Source organism: Bubalus bubalis, chromosome 23 (genome assembly GCF_019923935.1).
Source record: "Bubalus bubalis isolate 160015118507 breed Murrah chromosome 23, NDDB_SH_1, whole genome shotgun sequence".
Lineage (NCBI taxonomy): Eukaryota > Metazoa > Chordata > Mammalia > Artiodactyla > Bovidae > Bubalus > Bubalus bubalis.
The window spans coordinates 11468486-11486883 of record NC_059179.1 but is presented as its reverse complement, the minus strand read 5'-3'; the positions used below and the strand labels follow the sequence as shown (position 1 = coordinate 11486883).

At 40.7% G+C, this 18398-nt stretch overlaps 1 protein-coding gene across 8 annotated transcripts in view; it reads left to right on the top strand.

The window, feature by feature from the left end:
- The window catches only part of SLC16A12 (solute carrier family 16 member 12), a 100325-nt gene that overhangs the window by 77228 nt on the left and 4699 nt on the right, over positions 1 to 18398 (top strand). For 5 of the 8 annotated variants that reach the window (XM_044935416.2, XM_025274251.3, XM_025274253.3 and 2 more), the window contains 5 exons: positions 740 to 988; positions 9286 to 9389; positions 12121 to 12264; positions 13835 to 14414; positions 16596 to 16855. In XM_044935416.2, the coding sequence (XP_044791351.1) occupies positions 879 to 988; positions 9286 to 9389; positions 12121 to 12264; positions 13835 to 14414; positions 16596 to 16855 (1198 nt within the window). In that variant the 5' untranslated portion in view covers positions 740 to 878. Of the gene's footprint in view, positions 1 to 484; positions 503 to 739; positions 989 to 4447; positions 4591 to 9285; positions 9390 to 12120; positions 12265 to 13834; positions 14415 to 16595; positions 16856 to 18398 lie in introns of those variants that run through there. The other 3 variants (XM_045164207.1, XM_044935417.2, XM_045164208.1) reach the window with 3 other exon arrangements.

The following is an 18398-nucleotide window of genomic DNA, read 5'->3' as shown; positions in this document are numbered from 1 at the left end:
TTCAGTATAATAATTAAGACATAGCCTAAGCTGTTGAAAGACTCCAGCATAGCGAGCCGGCATGTAACCCATTCAGTATTCTCGCCTGGAGAATCCCATGGACAGAGGAACCTGGTGGGCTGCAGTCCACAGGGTAGCAGAGAGTCAGCGCAACTGAAGCCACTCAGCACAGCACAGCACAAATACAGCTGAGGCATATTTACCTTTGGCATAATAGTGAGTAGGTGAAACCCAGACTTGGAGAGGCACCTCTTCCCCACAGAGTCGTTTGAGAACCCAGGCTCATCCTGTCCGGTAGCTCTGCCAGCCCCCAGGGCAATGTTCAGGCATGTATGGTTGGAGCTGTCTCAACTCCTCATGCATGTTCCGGTCTGTGGGAAAGGAGGTGGTGTGTGTCTTGAGACATCCTTTGCCTTTGAGCTGAGGAACCAGAAGTGGCATGTATTATTTTGCTCACATCCCTTTAGTCTAACTAAACCACGTTGCCACATCTACCTTCAAGGTATGGAAAATAGTTTAAACAGCCATCCTAGACTTGACTTGAAAGTTGAGAGGATCTGTTATTAAAAAGAAGATGAGGGATGGGTTCCAAGAAGAACTAATTGTCTCTGCTGCTGTCCAGTTTTCATAGTCACAAATACTCATATTTAAGAGAAAGGTGATAATCATTTTCAGCAAGTGAAGAACTATCTTTGGATATGGCAATGAAATACAAATATGTCCTGATTTTTTATTTTAGATGGCCAATAACCCATGTGCCAGGTAGCACTCTATGCCAATCTTGAATGCCAACAGGAAGTCACTGGACGGCAAACCCTTCCAAGACAATAACTGGGCTGTTGGAGTAACTTGGAAAAGAAGAAAGAGGAATTGAAAGCATGGCTAAAGTAAAGAGAGCTCGGTCTACCTCCCCTCCCGATGGAGGCTGGGGCTGGATGATCGTGGCTGGCTGTTTCCTTGTTACCATCTGCACCCGGGCAGTAACCAGGTAGGTGGGACTTTCTTCTTGATTCATTATTATGATCTGGCTTGTCTTTTTTCCTAACTCAGCTTCATTCTATCTCTGAACCTGTCTTTGTGAAAATAAATGTATATATGTGTGTTATATGTGTGTGTGTTTCCTTTGACTGCTCAGATATCTTCTTCTTTGCAAGGAATGTCATTTTGACACTTAAAAGTCCTGGATAGTGATCTCTTTTTATAATATCTGATGTATAAACCTGGAGTTTTATGACATTTTTTACTAAATATCGTGGCTAATGCCAGCCATTTATTTTCATAAGCAGTTCATCCCACAAAGGACAAATATATAAGCTCAAAATAGCCACAAGAGCCTCTTGGCTCACCAGGATACCGAGCCATGGGAAGCTTAAAGCCTGAAATTGAAATTCTTTTGCTTCATTTTGCACTTGGCTCTGGTAGTGGAGGCTGAACTCTAGGTTGAAGGAGAGAAACAGCACAAATGCAGGGATTCTCTCATCTCTTTTGGTCATGGGTCCTCTTTTTCTTTTACTCAAGGACATAGTGTTGAATATACTTGCATTAAATGGACATACACTGAGATGCATTCACCTCATCTACATTTGGAATAAATACACACTTGAAATCTGCATGTGCCAGCTGTTTCCTCTAGAGGTACCTTTGTTCAGACTGAACTCTCTCCTCTGGTAACTCTCCCTAGGCTGCTCTACATAATTTTATTTGATTGGCATCATCCATAAAAGCATCGATGCATTCCCCATAACAAACAGATAATGCAGGAAAGAAGCAGTGTTTGTTTTTGCTACAATAAGGTTTTGTTATGTGTCATCATAAACTGTAGATTTATTTAAAATAATGTGATGGTTGAGTCTGATTTTTCTCCCATCTATTTTATGGATCCTGTGTTCTGGGAGTGAGGGGGTCATAGAGTTAAAAGGAATCTTTCATCTTGGTTCTTCCATGCAGAAGCTTTCATCATTCATTTAAGCATTTCATCAATAGTTTATCTATTTTATATATAATTTGATGAGAGGAAAGTTCTGGAAGTGAGCTTGGTGCTTTATAAGAAGGGCGGCTGGAAATTAAAAAAGAGGCTTGTGGCTGGCAGCAAAGACTTGTCTTCAGAGCTTCCTGGGAGAGGCTGAGAGCAGGGTCCTTGAGTAGAATAAGCTTGGAGGACAAAAGTATGATGCACCAGGAAGCAGCCAAGAGAACTGAAGACAGAGGTGAGGAGAACAGCCTACACAGGGGTTTGTCAATTCAGAGAATCAGTGCCTACTGGGCAGTTAATTCTTTTTTCCACTTTTTTCAAGTTTTGTTAAGAAATAATCAACCTTAGTCTCTATATAAGTTCAAGGCATACATATTGATGATTTTTTATTGAAGTATGTTTGATTTACAGTGTTGTGTTAGTTTCTGGTGTACAGCAAAATCAAAGTGTTAGTCACTCAGCTGTTCGATTTTGTGACCCCCATGGACTGTAGCCCACCAGTCTCCTCTGTCCATGGAATTCTCCCGGCAAGAATACTGAAGTGGGTTGCCATTTCCTTCTCCAGGGTATCTTCCCTACCCAGGGATCGAACCTGTGTTGCAGGCAGACTCTTTACCAACTGAGCCACCAGGGAAGCCTATTCTTTTCCATTATGGTTTATTACAAGATATTGAATGTAGTTCCCTGTGCTATACAGTGGGACCTTATTGTTTATCTATTTTATATATAATAGTTTATAAGCATGATGATTTGATTTACATATATTATGGGTTCAGCTAACATCCATCTTCTCATATAACTACACTGAAAAGGAAAGAAAGACGAAAAGAGGAAAAAAATCTCTCCTCCTGAAGAGAACACTTAGAATGTAGTCTTTTAACATCTTTCCTATATATCATACCATAGTGTCAGCTGTAGTCATCATATTGTACGTGACATCTCTACCACTTATGTATCTCATAACTGGAAGTTTGGATTTTTGACCACCTTCCACCAGTCCCCTTTCCCCCACCCTCTGTCTCTGGTAACCACAAGTCTGATCTCTTTTTATATGAGTTTGGTTATTGTTCTAGATTCCATATATGAGTAAGATCATACAGTATTTGTCTTTCTCTGTTTAACTTATTTCACTTAGCAAAATACCTTCAAAGCCCTTTCATATTGTTGCAAAGTGGTAGGATTTCCTTATGTTTTTTTTTCCTGGCTGAATAATATTCCATTGTATATACACACCACACCCTCTTTATCCATTTATCCATCTACGTCTTGGCAATTATAAATCATGCTGCTGTGAGCATGGGGACGCAGGTATCTTTTCTCGTTAGGGCTCTCATTTTCTTTGGATCTATTCCCAGCAGTGGGATTGTTGGATCCCATACTGTTTCCTATGGTGGCTCTACCAATTTACAGTCCCATCAACAATGCACAAGGGTTACCTCACTGAAAAATAGGTACTTAAGATTTCATATAGATGAGTCCATAATGTATTTAAAATGTTTTTATTGATGGACATTTATATTGTCTCCTGGCTTTTGCTTTACAAATAATGCCACCATTATAATCTACCATTAAAAATCATATTTCACTCTTGCCTTGTAACTGGTGATGCTTTCTTACACATAAAATTTATAAAAAGCTTAAGGTTGTGCAGGCTGTTAAAGCAGTCATTCTTGTTATTTGCTCCCTGTGCTTGTTAATATGCACTGATTACCTGTTTTTGCTTCAAGATGTCTTATTACCAAACACATTATCTATGTTAATAAATTCATTTCATTGTGGAATTACATGGCATTCTATTAGTAACTTGAAAAATTGAATTGGAGTTGATACTTGAAAAAGCAATGTTTGTTGAAAGGAAACCCCCATCTCTGAGACCTATTTTTCTCAAATTCTTCTGGGGCTAAATTAACTTAATTGCAATAGATGTCTAGAGTCCTGTGAAACTGTGAAGCTCTTATAGCAACAGCTCAATTCCTGTAAATTATTTCTCATGTTACCTGAGCACTTACTCTGTGTTTGTTGGCATTATTCCAAACAATTTTCATTGATAAGTCATTTAATCCTTATGGTAACACACAGAGGTTGAATAATGTGTCCAAAGTCACACGGTGGGCAGGTGACAGTGCTCTAACCGCTGGGCTGCGTTGCCCAGTGGGTTACTTACTGTGCTGACTTAGTGGATAACTTCATCAACCGGGAAAAAAAAGTCTTCACCAAATATCAGATGTTGTCAGCTCCCAGCTCTCCAGGAGCCAGAGAAGAATTTTACAGCACAGTGAGAAGACAGAGGCAGCAGGTATGTTGACCCCCTTGAGAGAAAGTATCTTTGAGAGTGATATAGCAAACACCACTTGGATGATACCATGAACAAAACCTACTAACCCCTGGAGGCTGTTCAGGGTTGTTCGCTATTGCAGCACAATCTAATCCAATCTGACTGATACAGTCTTGCTTCTCCAAATGCTTAATTTATAGATGAGGAAATGAAGACCCTGAGAGATTTAGAAGCTTTATTGCAACCCTCAGTTATTCAGCATGGGAATCAGAGATGAGAAACCAGGTCTGCTGACATCTGTCAGATGCCCAAATATTCCAAGGGACAACAAAAATAATCTGGGGTGAGAAGCACATGTACCGCCAGTAACATTTGTTTTCTTTAAGGTCATGCCAGGGTTTACTTGTGTGTGTGCTCAGTTGTGTCTGACTCTGTGACCTCATGGCCTGTAGCCCTCCAGGCTCCTCTGTCCATGGGATTCTCTGGGCAAGAATACTGGAGTGGGTTGCCATTTCCTCCTCCAGGGGATCTTCCCCACCCAGGGATTGAATTTGCATCTCCTGAGTCTTCTGCATTGGCAGGCGGATTCTTTACCTTTGAGCCACCAGGGAAGCCCCTTTCATGGAGACTTCCTGATTGTCTAGTCACCACTCCCAATGGACCAAAATTAGATTAATTCCTCAACTGAATATCCATGGAGCTTTAGGCTTATTTTATATTTCTGTAATATGTGCGTTCATCATTGTGCAGCACCCCTCTTGGTGGCCTCTCAGTTCTGAAGAGGCAAACACCTCTGGCACCAACACTTGGGTAAAGCCTGTCAAAGCCAATATGCATGCCTATGATTCTCACCTTCTGGAAAAATCTGAGCCGAAGTACCTTTCTTCTTGTCTGTTATTCTTCCTCATTCAAAAAATATTTATAGAGAGAATTCCCTGGTGCTCTAGTGGTTAGGACTCCTAGTTTTCACTGTCTGTGTTTAGAAGGCATAAATCATAAAACTTTACCATCTAAAAAGTTCCATGGTCCTTTCCGTTTGGAGAATAAAGGAAAGGACAACAATAATCCCCCTCATATTTCATAAAAGTCACAGTCATTCAGAAGTCTGTGTATGTAGTTATTAAATTTTACCTCTGACAAGCCTATTCACATGTTTAGATAAGAATCTCAAGTGTTACTTTTGAATTTTGCATGCTTACAGTTTGATATGACTAATCATATCAGTTGGAAAAAAAAGCATCAAACAGAAAACAAAATGACAATAGAACAAGATAAAAAAAAGTCACAAGAGACAAACATAGCCCCACAGATTTTAAATTTCCCAAAACTATTTAGTGTAGAGAAGACACTTCCACAAGTGCTGAACCTAATCTATCCTCTGCACATCAAATTCCACCCCAGCACCTTTGGGACTTAGAATTTAGCATCCTATCCCATCCCTTTGCTCTTTCCTATCACCAGGACTGGCAACATAATTGCAGGACCCAGTTGTAAAGAGTCAGACACGACTGAGCGACTTCACTTTCACTTTTCACTTTCATGCATTGGAGAAGGAAATGGCAACCCACTCCAGTGTTCTTGCCTGGAGAATCCCAGGGATGGGGGAGCCTGGTGGGCTGCCGTCTATGGGGTCGCACAGAGTCGGACACAACTGAAGCAACTTAGCAGCAGCATCAGCAGTGCAAGAGGAAAATGCAAGGCCTCTTGTCCAAAAGGCAGGAAATTAAGGGCTGGTAAATATACTAAAAGGCCTCCCAGGTAGCTCAGTGGTAAAGAATCCGCCTGCCAATGCAAAAGACTTGGGTTTGATCCCTGGGTTGGGAAAATCCCCTGGAGTAGCAAGTGGCAACCCACTCCAGTATTCTTGCCTGGGAAATCTCGGACAAGGAGCCTGGTGAGTTTCAGTCCATGGGATTGCAAAGAGTCAGACATGACTTAGCGACTGAGCACAGACTTATGCACACAAAAATGTACTAAAATAGGAAGCTTTTCCTTTTTCAGTAATCTATCTTGATTTTTCATGATGTTTTTAGTTTTCTCTTTAGTGTTGTTCTGAGTAAAGAAAAATGGAAACTAACACAGATCTACTGATCATTTTAATATTACCAGTAGCCCTATCTTTTTCTTTCCTTCTGTGTCATCATTTTCAGCATACGGGATCAAATAATACAGAGAAGCAACATGAGTAACAAAGGATCTGATAGGAATCCTTGACCCTTTGTGTTTCTTACAGCATCACCGCCTTCTGCATTTGAAGCAAGATTTGGTTTGAAAGAAAAGCCTGGTCTCTCTTCCTCCCCTATGTCCATGATCACTCAGTTGTAGGTATAACACACTTACCTTGTACTCGGTCTGAGCTTTACTGGACTCCCACACAAGAGTCTACTGGAGTTTTGTGCCCTGGAGCATCTCTAAGAACTGCAGACTGAAGAATCTGTGGCTCTTCTCTGCTCACACGCATGCTTCATTGTCCCAGTGGACTTCACTTACAAAACCCAACTTCAAAGATAAAATTATAAGGAATTTTAAGACAGTGACAGCTGAGTTAAACCAAGTTTTATGCCTCTAAGTGTCAGATTCTGTGCAATTGTATAGGTTGTAAACTGTAAAGCCAGATCTGCCTAACACCGCTGTCCTCATGCTTCCTCATTCTCTTCCCTCTTCTTTAACTTTCCCATCTACTCAACTTCACTTCCAACAGCAACTGGAGAGTCAGGGAGAATAAATAACAGGCTACTATGGCACCCCACTCCAGTACTCTTGCCTGGAAAATCCCATGGACGGAGGAGCCTGGTGGGCTGCAGTCCATGGGGTCGCTAAGAGTTGGACACGACTGAGCGACTTCACTTTTACTTTTCACTTTTCTGCATTGGAGAAGGAAATAGCAACCTACTCCAGTGTTCTTGCCTGGAGAATCCCAGGGACGGGGGAGCCTGGTGGGCTGCTGTCTGTGGGGTCGCACAGAGTCGGACACGACTGAAGCGACGCAGCAGCAGCAGCAGCAGCAGCAACAGGAGTTGTTGAAGCATAAGGAGCTGGAATGTAAGGCCTGTCCCAGGAGGCAGGTACCCTTCTATCTCATCCCCGGCTGCAAGCCTGATTTCTTTCCCCTTATCTTAGAGCTCTAAAAGCTTCCTGGCCTGCATTAGACACCCTGCTAATCTGTGTGAGTTTCCTTCTGAGTTGTACAATGGTATAAACTGTTGCTTCTGACTCACTTATGTCTTGTTTTTCCCAAGTAGTTTTCTGTTTTTCAACATAAAAAATTCTCTGTCTCTTTGTTTCTGTCTCTCTATATATATACTCTCCTATATATGTATATGCACACACACATAAGTTTCTGTATAAGAAATAGTCACTGTCAAATAATTCAAAGTGCAGAACAAAATAAAAAACATTTACAACATCACCATGCACATGTAATGGCTGGATACGTTTTGGTTTATATGCTTTGAGGCTTTTTTTGTTTTCATAAACTGTGTTTTTATAACAATAAGCCTTTTCTATGTGAACTATTTTGTAACTTACTTTGTTTCTTAACATTATATTATGACTTTATTTCCAAGTCAATAAATCAAATACCTAATAAATATTTCATTTTATTAATATGCTATAACTCCACAAGGGAGCTTCCCTCATGGCTCATATGGTAAAAGCATCTGCTTGCAATGTGGGAGACCTGGGTTCAATCCCTGGGTGGGGAAGATCCTCTGGAGAAGGAAATGGCAACCCACTCCAGTACTCTTGCCTGGAAAATTCCATGGATGGAGGAGCCTGGTGGGCTACAGTCCATGGGGTCATAAAGGGTCGGACCCGACTGAGCGACCTCACTTCCCAGAGGCCAGACATGGGAGGTTATGTCGACTATGTCTAAGTTGCTTAAGCAGTCCCTCAGTTCAGTTCAGTTCAATCACTCAGTCATGTCTGACTCTTTGCAACCGCATAGACTGCAGCACGCCAGGCTTCCCTGTCCATCACCAACTCCCTGAGCTTGCTCAAACTCATGTCCATCAAGTTGGTGATGCCATCCAACCATCTCAACCTCAGTCGTCCCCTTCTCCTCTTGCCTTCAATATTTTCCAGCATCAGGGTCTTTTCCAGTGAGTCAGCTCTTCCCATCAGGTGGCCAAAGTATTAGAGTTTCAGCTTCAACATCAGTCCTTCCAATGAATATTCAGGACTGATTTCCTTTAGGATGGACTGGTTGGATCTCCTTGCAGTCCAAGGGACTCTCAAGAGCCTTCTCCAACACCACAGTTCAAAAGCATCAATCCTTTGGTGCTCAGCCTTGTTTATGGTCCAGCTCTCACATCCATCCATGACTACTGGAAAAACCAGACTTGACTAGACACCTTTGTTGGCAAAGTAATGTCTAATTTTTAATACACTATTTAGGTTTGTCATAGCTTTTCTTCCAAGGAGCAAGCATCTTTTAATTTCAGTCCCTTATCATTTCAGCGTCTTTTAATTTTAAACCAGTCCCTACTGGTGGACAAATAGGTTGGTGACAACATTTGGCTATTATAAATAGTTATCCACAATATATGTGTATCTTTTTTGTATTATTATTTTCTATTATTATTATCACCATTATCTGTTTATTAACTTTGGTTAAAACCTAGAAGTGAAATTGCTGGGTGATGTATAACAGTTTATTGTCAAATCATAACTTGTACAGCCATCTCTTAGAAGCTACAGATGTTAGTGAAACACTAAGCTGAGTAAGAACCCATGTGTTTGACCTGCCATCTTTTCCACAAGACTTTTCCTACAGCACTGATCTTCACATCTACTTGGCTTCACAGCCCCTGTAGTGAATGAACACTTGGTCTTATCCCTTAGAATGTCCAATGGTTAGCTTCTGATTTCCCACTTATAATGGACCAGCAATGTATCATTGAAAATCAGTCAAAATCAATTAAAACCCTTAGAGACTGGAACAGCTGATTGAACCAAAACTTGAAGCTTTCGTTCAAATCTATATTCATTGTGGTTTGTTTGTGTTTTTTTTGTATAAAATACTTGCACTTTTTTTCAGATGTATTTCAATTTTTTTTGTGGAGTTCCAGACATACTTCTCTCAGGATTATGCACAGACAGCCTGGATCCATTCCATTGTAGACTGTGTGACCATGCTCTGTGGTAAGTATCTCCAGAGACAGACAATTACTGGCTCCCTTTGAACTGTACATAACAGTGACCTTCCACTGTGTTTGATGACCTGTTTTTCTGAGTAGAAGGGCTATGGTAAAAATTAACTAGAACTATGTAAAGAGAAAAATATGATCCTGCCTTTAACCAAACTCAGTCAGACATGCTGTTGGAATTAATGTTCTTGGTTGATATCAGATGGACCAGGTGGTGAGTACAGTTGGTTGGATACTTACCATTTGGTTCTTCTGTATCAAGTTAGGGAGCCAGGCATCACAGGACTCGTCCTGATTTTGGATGCAGCTAACTATACACTGTACACTCTGTCTTGTTGTCCCCTTATTTTCCAGTCATGTAAACAGCCATCAGAAGGCACTGTGAGTCATTTCCATGCAGTCTCCTTAAATAAGTGCCAGTAATATGTGCATCATGCCTCAAGTTTTGTTTTCATTCTGTTTCCTTCCCAGAGGGTTCAAAATTTGGCTCACTGATTCATTTTTCATGCATAAGTCTTCATTGTTAGAGAAGTATTGTGGAAAAATAGAATGTAGCAATCATAATATAAGCATATACACGATGGCTATTATATCCTTCCAGAACCACAAAGGTACTATATATAATGTGTAGAGCAGTCTCAAGATTCACGGAGTCTCTCATTCCATCTGTACAGTAAAGAGAAACTAACCTTGAGATTTTTCTTTTTAAAAATTTCCAACCAAAGTTATTACATGAGTGTCATAGAAATTTTATGAGATTGGGTCAAATTGAAGTGATCTATTTGCAGGCTTGACCCATTTAATCCTTTCATTTATTGACTCCTAAATATTTTTTAAAAACTGTTATCTCTTCAGGCCATATCTTGGTGGCAGAAGAAAATACTATATGGTTTAGTAACACATAAATAGCATCACTATTCCATTCTAGGTACTGATGCATATTTATTTTTAGAAAAATGTACATAATCAGGAGCTGGTTGATTTGTTCTGAGGTAGTTCCTTGGTTGGAAGGAATTTGAGTGCATTTCTAGGTTTCACAAGACCACTAAGTTGGCACTACTGATAACACTGGAAGGTCAGAAGGGATCAAAAAATCGTAACTCGGGTTTTCTAGCCTATCTTTTTAATTTAAAACGGTAAGATGATCCCTTGATTTTCAGGGTCAGATGAGTAGTCATTGTCTTTGTGTGAGCACACTTGTGCTCATGGCAGTGAGAACTGCCATGTTTATCTTTCATGAAGGATGCAGGTGACTCATTTCTCCCACTGTTATCTTTTGGAGAATATTTATAATCCCCCAAAGAGGAATAAATGGCCTTCAGTGACCACTGTGGTTACAATGACCATGTGAACTGTTGAGCTAAAGCAGGGTCACATTAGATGCAGTGTATTTAAACTCTATCCAAGGCCTTGAGTCCTCTTGTACACAATTACTGTATACTGTTTGCTCATTGGTTGAGTTCGGAGTATGGACAAGAGGCTGCAGAATTACATCTGGGACATACCTTGGGGCCATATCTGCACTACGATGGGCAGAGAAGTGAACATTTTTCATGGAGTTTCATATACATCTTGTCACTTTCCAACAGCCATCACAGCATCAGCCTGGAGAATTAAATATATTTTTAGGAGATTCGCTCATTCCTATTATCTAGAGGTTATATATGCATCCAGCTACTATTCTAACTAGATGGGATATTAGGCTGATGACTGATTCTATCATGTACATTTGAATCAAGCCCCAATTTTAACCTGATCTATATAAAAATTATACTCCACAGATACCCAGAGAATTGGCTCTTCTGATCTTGTTACCATGAGTACTGGTGTCAGCATGAATTGTTCTTTAGAAAGAAATTCACATGCTTCCTCCACCCATCTCCTCTGCCTGAAAGACCCAAGAAGCCCGAGTAATAGGGTGAAATAACACTGTACTCGGTGTCAGGTTCCCTGAGCTGAATATTTTTTGGTGATCTTGGGTATGTTATATTCCCCTGAACTTTAGTTTCTTTTTGGTCTCTTCCAGCTTTAATTATTTTCCTATAAATCTGGAAGTTGGCATAATTCTGACACATTGTTAAACCACAGATAGAATGAGACTAACTGAAATGTTATCATCGCATTTCCTAGATTTTCTGGGCTTTCATTTCTCATCCACAGGGTTTCCAAAAGCCCAGAAGCAGTGCCAGATTGTGAAGTGTGTCTATGATCTCTCTCCCTGGCCTTGTCTTGCATAACACTGCTGGCTGGCAGTGCTGCGCACCTTCTTCCCCATCATTTACCTGTCATGACTATTGTTAACTCTGTATGATCCATATTATGTGAAACATACAAGGCAGATCACTGTGCAACCACTGAGCTAAATCAGGGTCACATTAGATGCAGTGTGTTTACATTCTATCCAAGGCCTTTGTTTAAAGGAGCTGACTTGCTGTTTGAAAAGCAGCCCATTCTCCTGGGATTATGACCATTCTAGAATGGAGAAATGGAATGAGCAGTCAAATGCTAGTCAGGAGACCTGATCCTGATTCTAGCCTTGCCACTTGTTCTCTGTGGGACCATGGACAAGTCCTTTCCTCGCTCCTCGGTTTGTGTCCATAGAATGAGTGGGGTGGGTTCAAGGATCTGAGGACGCACGGTTATCTGCTCCACTGCTGCGGCACCACAGCCTTCGCACGGCGCCCTCAAGGCCTCTATGTTGAACCTTTTCATTATTGTTTTTGAAGCTCCACTTGGGAGTGTTGTCAGTAACCATTTTTCCTGTCAAGTGGGAATCATGCTGGGTGGCTTGCTTGCATCTACTGGTCTCATCCTGGGCTCATTTGCCACCAGTCTGAAGCATCTCTACCTCACCCTGGGAGTTCTTACAGGTAAGGGCACTTTGTACCACCCTTCTCATCCCGCCCTATCCAGGGGTTGTTAAGCCTTCCCACAGAGCAGTAATTCATAAAATATTCATATTGTTGGATGCATAATTTAGCTGAATGTCTGCCTACCAAACGTTAAACAAAAGGGCTAGAAGTTTAATGGACTCTCATATGTAAGAAACTGTGTCACCAGTTTAATTCAGCCACGTGACAGACTGCTGACTTTCCTTGGGCAGCCATGTACGGCTGAGATCCTTCACTCAGAAGCAGAGCAACATTAGCCAGGGCAACATAAATTTTTAGCAATGATCATTCTCCCAACATCTTTGCCAAGACATTGAAATACTGTCTGTGGTTGACCTGAGTTGCCCTTACTTTTTAGTGAGTATCATTGTCCAATAAATGGGGGTTTGCAGTTAAAAAAAAAGCCTCTTGTGAATATTCTTACATCACACATTCTCTTTCAATGTTATGGAAATATATGTTAGAGAATGAAGTCCGTAGAAAGAGAAGCAACCGATGTGCATTCCATAAATCACACTTACAGGGACTGCAGAGCATCAAGATTGGTTGGAGGGACTTGCATGATCTGGCCAATAAAAGATATAATCTCACAGTGAGATTATAAATCTAGCTCTGTCAGCTAAAAAGGTGTCTGTCCCTTGTCACCCAAAAGGCCTGACCACTAGGGTGTCCCATCCTCCCAGTTTACCAGAAACTGTCCTGGGTCTGGTGCTGAAAGCCTCACATGTGGGAAACCCCAGTTCAAGCAAAACTGGGATCATTGCTCACCCTGCTCCAAAAATGGAAATAGGTGCAGGCAGTTCTCCTTTTCCTTCCTTGATGTTTAAATTCCAGGTTTAAAGCCTTTCTGATTTTCTTGACTTAAAATAATAAAACTGGAAAATCATGAAGAGACTTTCTACTGGGGATATTTTCGGGTTGCTATATGTACATGCTATGTTCATGGATAAAATTAGCATGTTTCTTAATATATGAAATTACTCTGGAACTTTCACAGGATCACATATGCTATTTAAACACAAATTCCAAAGTGGTCCAGATAATCAGGGTTGTGTCTTCATGTGCAGTGAAGAGTTGAAGTAATTCTCTGGATAATTTAAGTATTATTAGTAATGTAAGTATTTTCAATAATTTAACAATACCTAAATTACCCAGAGATCATTTAATTTACTAAAATTAACTTTAATTTATTTAAAAAAGAATTGTGGTGGTGAGAATACATTTCTCAGGTCAGTGTTACCCTGATATTCTAGTTAATTCAAATTTAACTTGTATAATAGTTTTTAAAGTCTTCATTTTATTTTGCTTAAGTCATAGTCCCTTAAAGCTTTTCTTCCCAAGAAGAAAGTCATACAGATGCTATACTTTCCAAATTGTGGATGGCTGGTGAGGGGAGACTCATTTTCAGCTTGATGTAGAAAGCAATTTTAAAGGGATTTACCTGAGGTTCAGATTCTCTTAAATGCCAATAGTATGATTCTGAGAGATGTTCTTTCAGTGGCTATTCATGACATGCCATTAGCACTCATAGACTTCTCTTTATCACCAGGTCTTGGATTTGCACTTTGTTACTCTCCAGCTATTGCCATGGTTGGCAAGTATTTCAGCAGACGGAAAGCCCTTGCTTATGGGATCTCCCTGTCAGGAAGTGGCATTGGCATCTTCATCCTGGCTCCTGTGGTTCAGCTCCTTATTGAACAGTTTTCCTGGAGGGGAGCATTACTCATCCTTGGGGGCTTCGTTTTGAATCTCTGTGTCTGCGGTGCCTTGATGCGGCCAATCACTCTTAAAGAGGACCAAACCACTCCAGAGCAGAACCATGTCTGCAGAACTCAGACACAAGACTTTAAGCAGGCGTCTCCCTGTTCGACTTGGACTAAAGAATGGGTGCAGACCTGCCTCTGTGGCTCTTTGCAGCAGGAATACAGTTTTTTACTGATGTCGGACTTTGTTGTGTTGGCCATCTCTGTTCTGTTTATGGCTTATGGCTGTAGTCCTCTGTTTGTGTACTTCGTGCCTTATGCGTTGAGTGTCGGAGTGACTCATCAGCAAGCTGCTTTTCTTATGTCTATTCTTGGGGTGATTGACATTATTGGCAATATCACGTTCGGATGGCTAACTGACAGAAGGTAAAAACCTGTGAAACCACCGCTGGTTCCCCACAAGGAACTTTAAGCTTTGAGTTTCCCTTCATCACCTTGGGCTTCCCTGATGGCTTAGCTGGTAAAGAATCTACCTGCAATGTGGGAGACCCGGGTTCAATCCCTGGGTTGGGAGGATCCCTTGGAGAAGGGAATGGCCACCCACTCCAGTATTCTGGCCTGGAGAATTCTAGTCCATGGGGTTGCAAAGAGTCAGACATGACTGAATGACTTTAACTTCACTTTCATCACCTTACCCTCTAGAATACCTAGGTCTAAATAATGTTAACAGGTTTTCAATATCTGAAGGCAACTCCCATGTTGGTTCTTCTAGTCAGGCGTCAGCAAACTTTTTGTACAGGGATAGACATTAAACAGATAAAGTCTCATTGACTTTGTAGGTCATATGATCCCAACCACCGAACTTTGCTGTTGTAGCACAAAGGTAACCATAGACAATATGTGACCAAAAGAGAGTGGCCATATTCCAATAAGGCTTTATTTAAGGACACTAAAATTTTAGTTTCTCATACAGTTTTTGCATGTCACAACATTTTATTGTTCTTTTGATTTTTTCCAGTCATTCAGAAATGGGAAAACCATTCTAAGTCCAAAAAACAAGTGGTGGGCCAGATTTGGCCATAGTTTGCTGACACCTGATCTAGATCATTTAGAATGATGGGTATGTCTAAATGGCAGAAGCAAAGGATAGTTACAAGTTCTGGTAACAAATTTAATTCCATTCTAAGTCAGATCAGTCCTCCAATAAAACAACTTCTGACTGGTCACTGTGGTTTTAGTGTCTTTTGAACCACCCCAGAGACTGGCTGGCAACAGACAGAGGAATAGACTCCAGTCTAGGTAGGAGGACCAGGTCAATAATAACACATTATCTGTAGCACCACATATTTATGTTTGACAGTGCAAGTAGCAAATCGTTTCAGTATAATTTTAGACTTAGAAACCAGTATTTTAAGAAATCTAAGTAGTTTCTTCAGCTAATGCTAATCTAGATTGAAGAGAGCAAACTATTCATATTCTCCTAAATGACAGACTTTTCACACTTGAGCTATGAGCTGGGAGACCTATCATCATGTGGCTTCTTAGCTGTTATGTCTTTGGGAAGTAATCAGGATCCAACTGCCATTCACTGGCATCATGAATACAGTATTTAGGATTAAATATAAAAGCCACAGTTTTAATAGCTAAGGAATGTGGGGAAGAGCAAAGGGTATCTTTCTTTACAATCAAATAACCCAACCAGAAGCAGTCTGATACAGATCTGAAAGAGGGATTTCTAGTCTAAGATATAAAAGACCCAAGTTCTTGTCCTGGCTCTGCCCCATATTATCTCTGAGACTTAGAGAAAATCACCCAACTCTCAGATCCTCACGGGTCTTGGTCTGTAAAATGGACCAGTTTGATATTTGCCTATGGACTTTATAGCATTTTGTGAGGCTCAAATGAGATTACAAGCAGAAAAGCATAAATGGCTTTTATTACATAATTTATAAAGTATAAATTGCTGATGCTGATATAATACAGAGTCTTTGTAATAATTGCTATCATAGATGGGTTTGGATCTACAAAGGGAAAATATTCATGGATGTACCGCTGGGGAGATCTTGAAATAAGACTTAGTCCTAATGCATGACCATCATAATCTCTGGCAAATCATTTTCATTTCTTCATGTCATGGCTTCCTCTTTGTATAACCCCTTGGGTTACTGAACATATATGAAGAGTTGGAGACTAGTGGATGACATATCTGAAAGCATCTAATATCGTAGACTTGTAGAAAATATTAGTCTCCTGACACTCTATGTGTTATTTCACAAATTTCCTTGATTAACTCTGAGATAGACAACATCTTGTTTTATAGCTAAAGGAATTGAGGTTAGAGTTAGGCAGTTAGTAGATGGGAGAACTGGATTCAAACGTCTATCTTTCTAATTTTAGTGCATGGGTTATTTTCTACCATAATGCTTCCTGGGAAGATACATTCTTGCATTTGCATATACCAAAAGAAAGATAAGAAGACAGGGTAGAAAGCACACAATGGGGAGGCCATCTCTATAAATAAAGTGCTTACTGCTACATGCCAGGATTCTAGAGCTCTTTGATAGAAGCTGTGTATCCTGCACTCATTCTTGGTCTTCAAATCCATAGGTGTCTGAAGAACTACCAGTACGTTTGCTACCTCTTTGCCATCGGACTGGATGGGCTCTGCTATCTCTGCCTCCCAATGCTTCAAAGCCTTCCCCTGCTCGTGCCTTTCGCTTGTACTTTTGGCTACTTCGATGGTGCCTACGTGACTCTGATCCCAGTAGTGACCGCAGAAATTGTGGGGACCACCTCTCTGTCATCAGCGCTCGGCGTGGTATACTTCTTGCATGCAGTGCCGTACTTGGTGAGCCCACCCATCGCAGGTAAGTTTCCAGAGGAAACCCCCCAACCCCAATCACTGCTTCCCTTTGTCGTATTGATGTAAAAACAGTGAACTCACACAACATACTATGAGAAGTGGAAGTAAGCTGGGAAGAATGAAAGAGAAAGGAATGGCCGAGCCACCAAAATACCATGGTCTCACCTACATCCTTGTTCTATAATCTTCTTCCAACTAAATGGAGGACCTTAGTGTACTTGGGGAAAAAAAGTCCCAAATTAGGATCTTGATTCTGTTCAACACAAATAATGGGAGCAATGGAATGAAACAGATGTTCAGACTTAAATATAAGTTGGGCACATTCAGAGGGAAGGCTGGCGGCCATAGAGGTAGAATGATGAGGTAGGTGGTGAGCTGAAATATTAATGTACAGGTGTCCTAGTGGAGTGTCTCCAGTGCCCACTAAAGGAGGTGGGGCCCTATATACATCAGAGAATATGGGTCTCTAAAGTATTACAGCTTTTGTGCAAAGGATGTGTTTTAGAAAGATGATCTAGTACTTTAGTGGAGAAGCAGAATTTCTTTCTGATAGTTCGGGACCTGTCTGATAAAGGCCTGAACTATGGCTTCTGTAGGAGAAATGAGAATGAACTCTGGGGTCAAAGGAGGACATGTCGGGGGAAATCAACTGATTTTAGCATGTGGGGATATGAAGGAGGGAAAAAGTCCAATATATCAGGAGATGATGGCACACTTGAAAGAAATAAGGAAGCTGAAGAGAGTAGCTTTGCCAGAAAATAATAAATGTAATGTTTAGACATACTCAGATATCTGAAATACCCAATAAGGCATTTAAGGATGAAATCCGAGCATTAGAGGGAGGCCAGATTCGGAACAGATTTGGGACTCAAGATAAAGCATCTAGAATGTTTTGTAAAATGATAACGGACATTAAAAACATGATTAAGTAATTCCACAAATATTCATTGAGTGCATTAATAATTCAAGAAATACGTATTGCATGCCTTAAAGAAGTAATTCAACAGATATTTATTGCTGGTACATCAGCCCTGTGTCTGGTGCTGTTGATGTAGCAGCAAACAGATAAGAACCCATTCCTTCTTCTTGGGGTGTGTAGTCTAGACCAGTGTCTCTCAGAATGAGGTCTTAAGATCACTGCAACAGAATCCCCTGGGACCCCTGTGAGACTGCAGATTCCATGACCCTCCACCTGTGATTTGGATCTTTGGGGGTGAGTTCCAGGAACCTACATTCTCAAGCAGTTTTCTTGTGATGCTCCTGTACACTAAAGCATGAGAATGATTGGTCCAGATTATTACCTGCTTAGATTAAAACTGAGAGTGAAGAAAGTCTCTGAAGACAGGCAAAAGAGAAATGAAGTAAACATTTACCCAGAAGGAAAGAAGGGGATATTTTGAAGAAGGCAGGATTTCTGCTTTAGCAACTGTTGTAAATAGACAACAGATAGACAACAGTTCAAGTTATTTCCAAACCCAGCAATTGCTAAAGTGTCAAACCAGGGGAAATTGTGACTGCTTGATGGCTACGGATAAAAATTCCTGGTC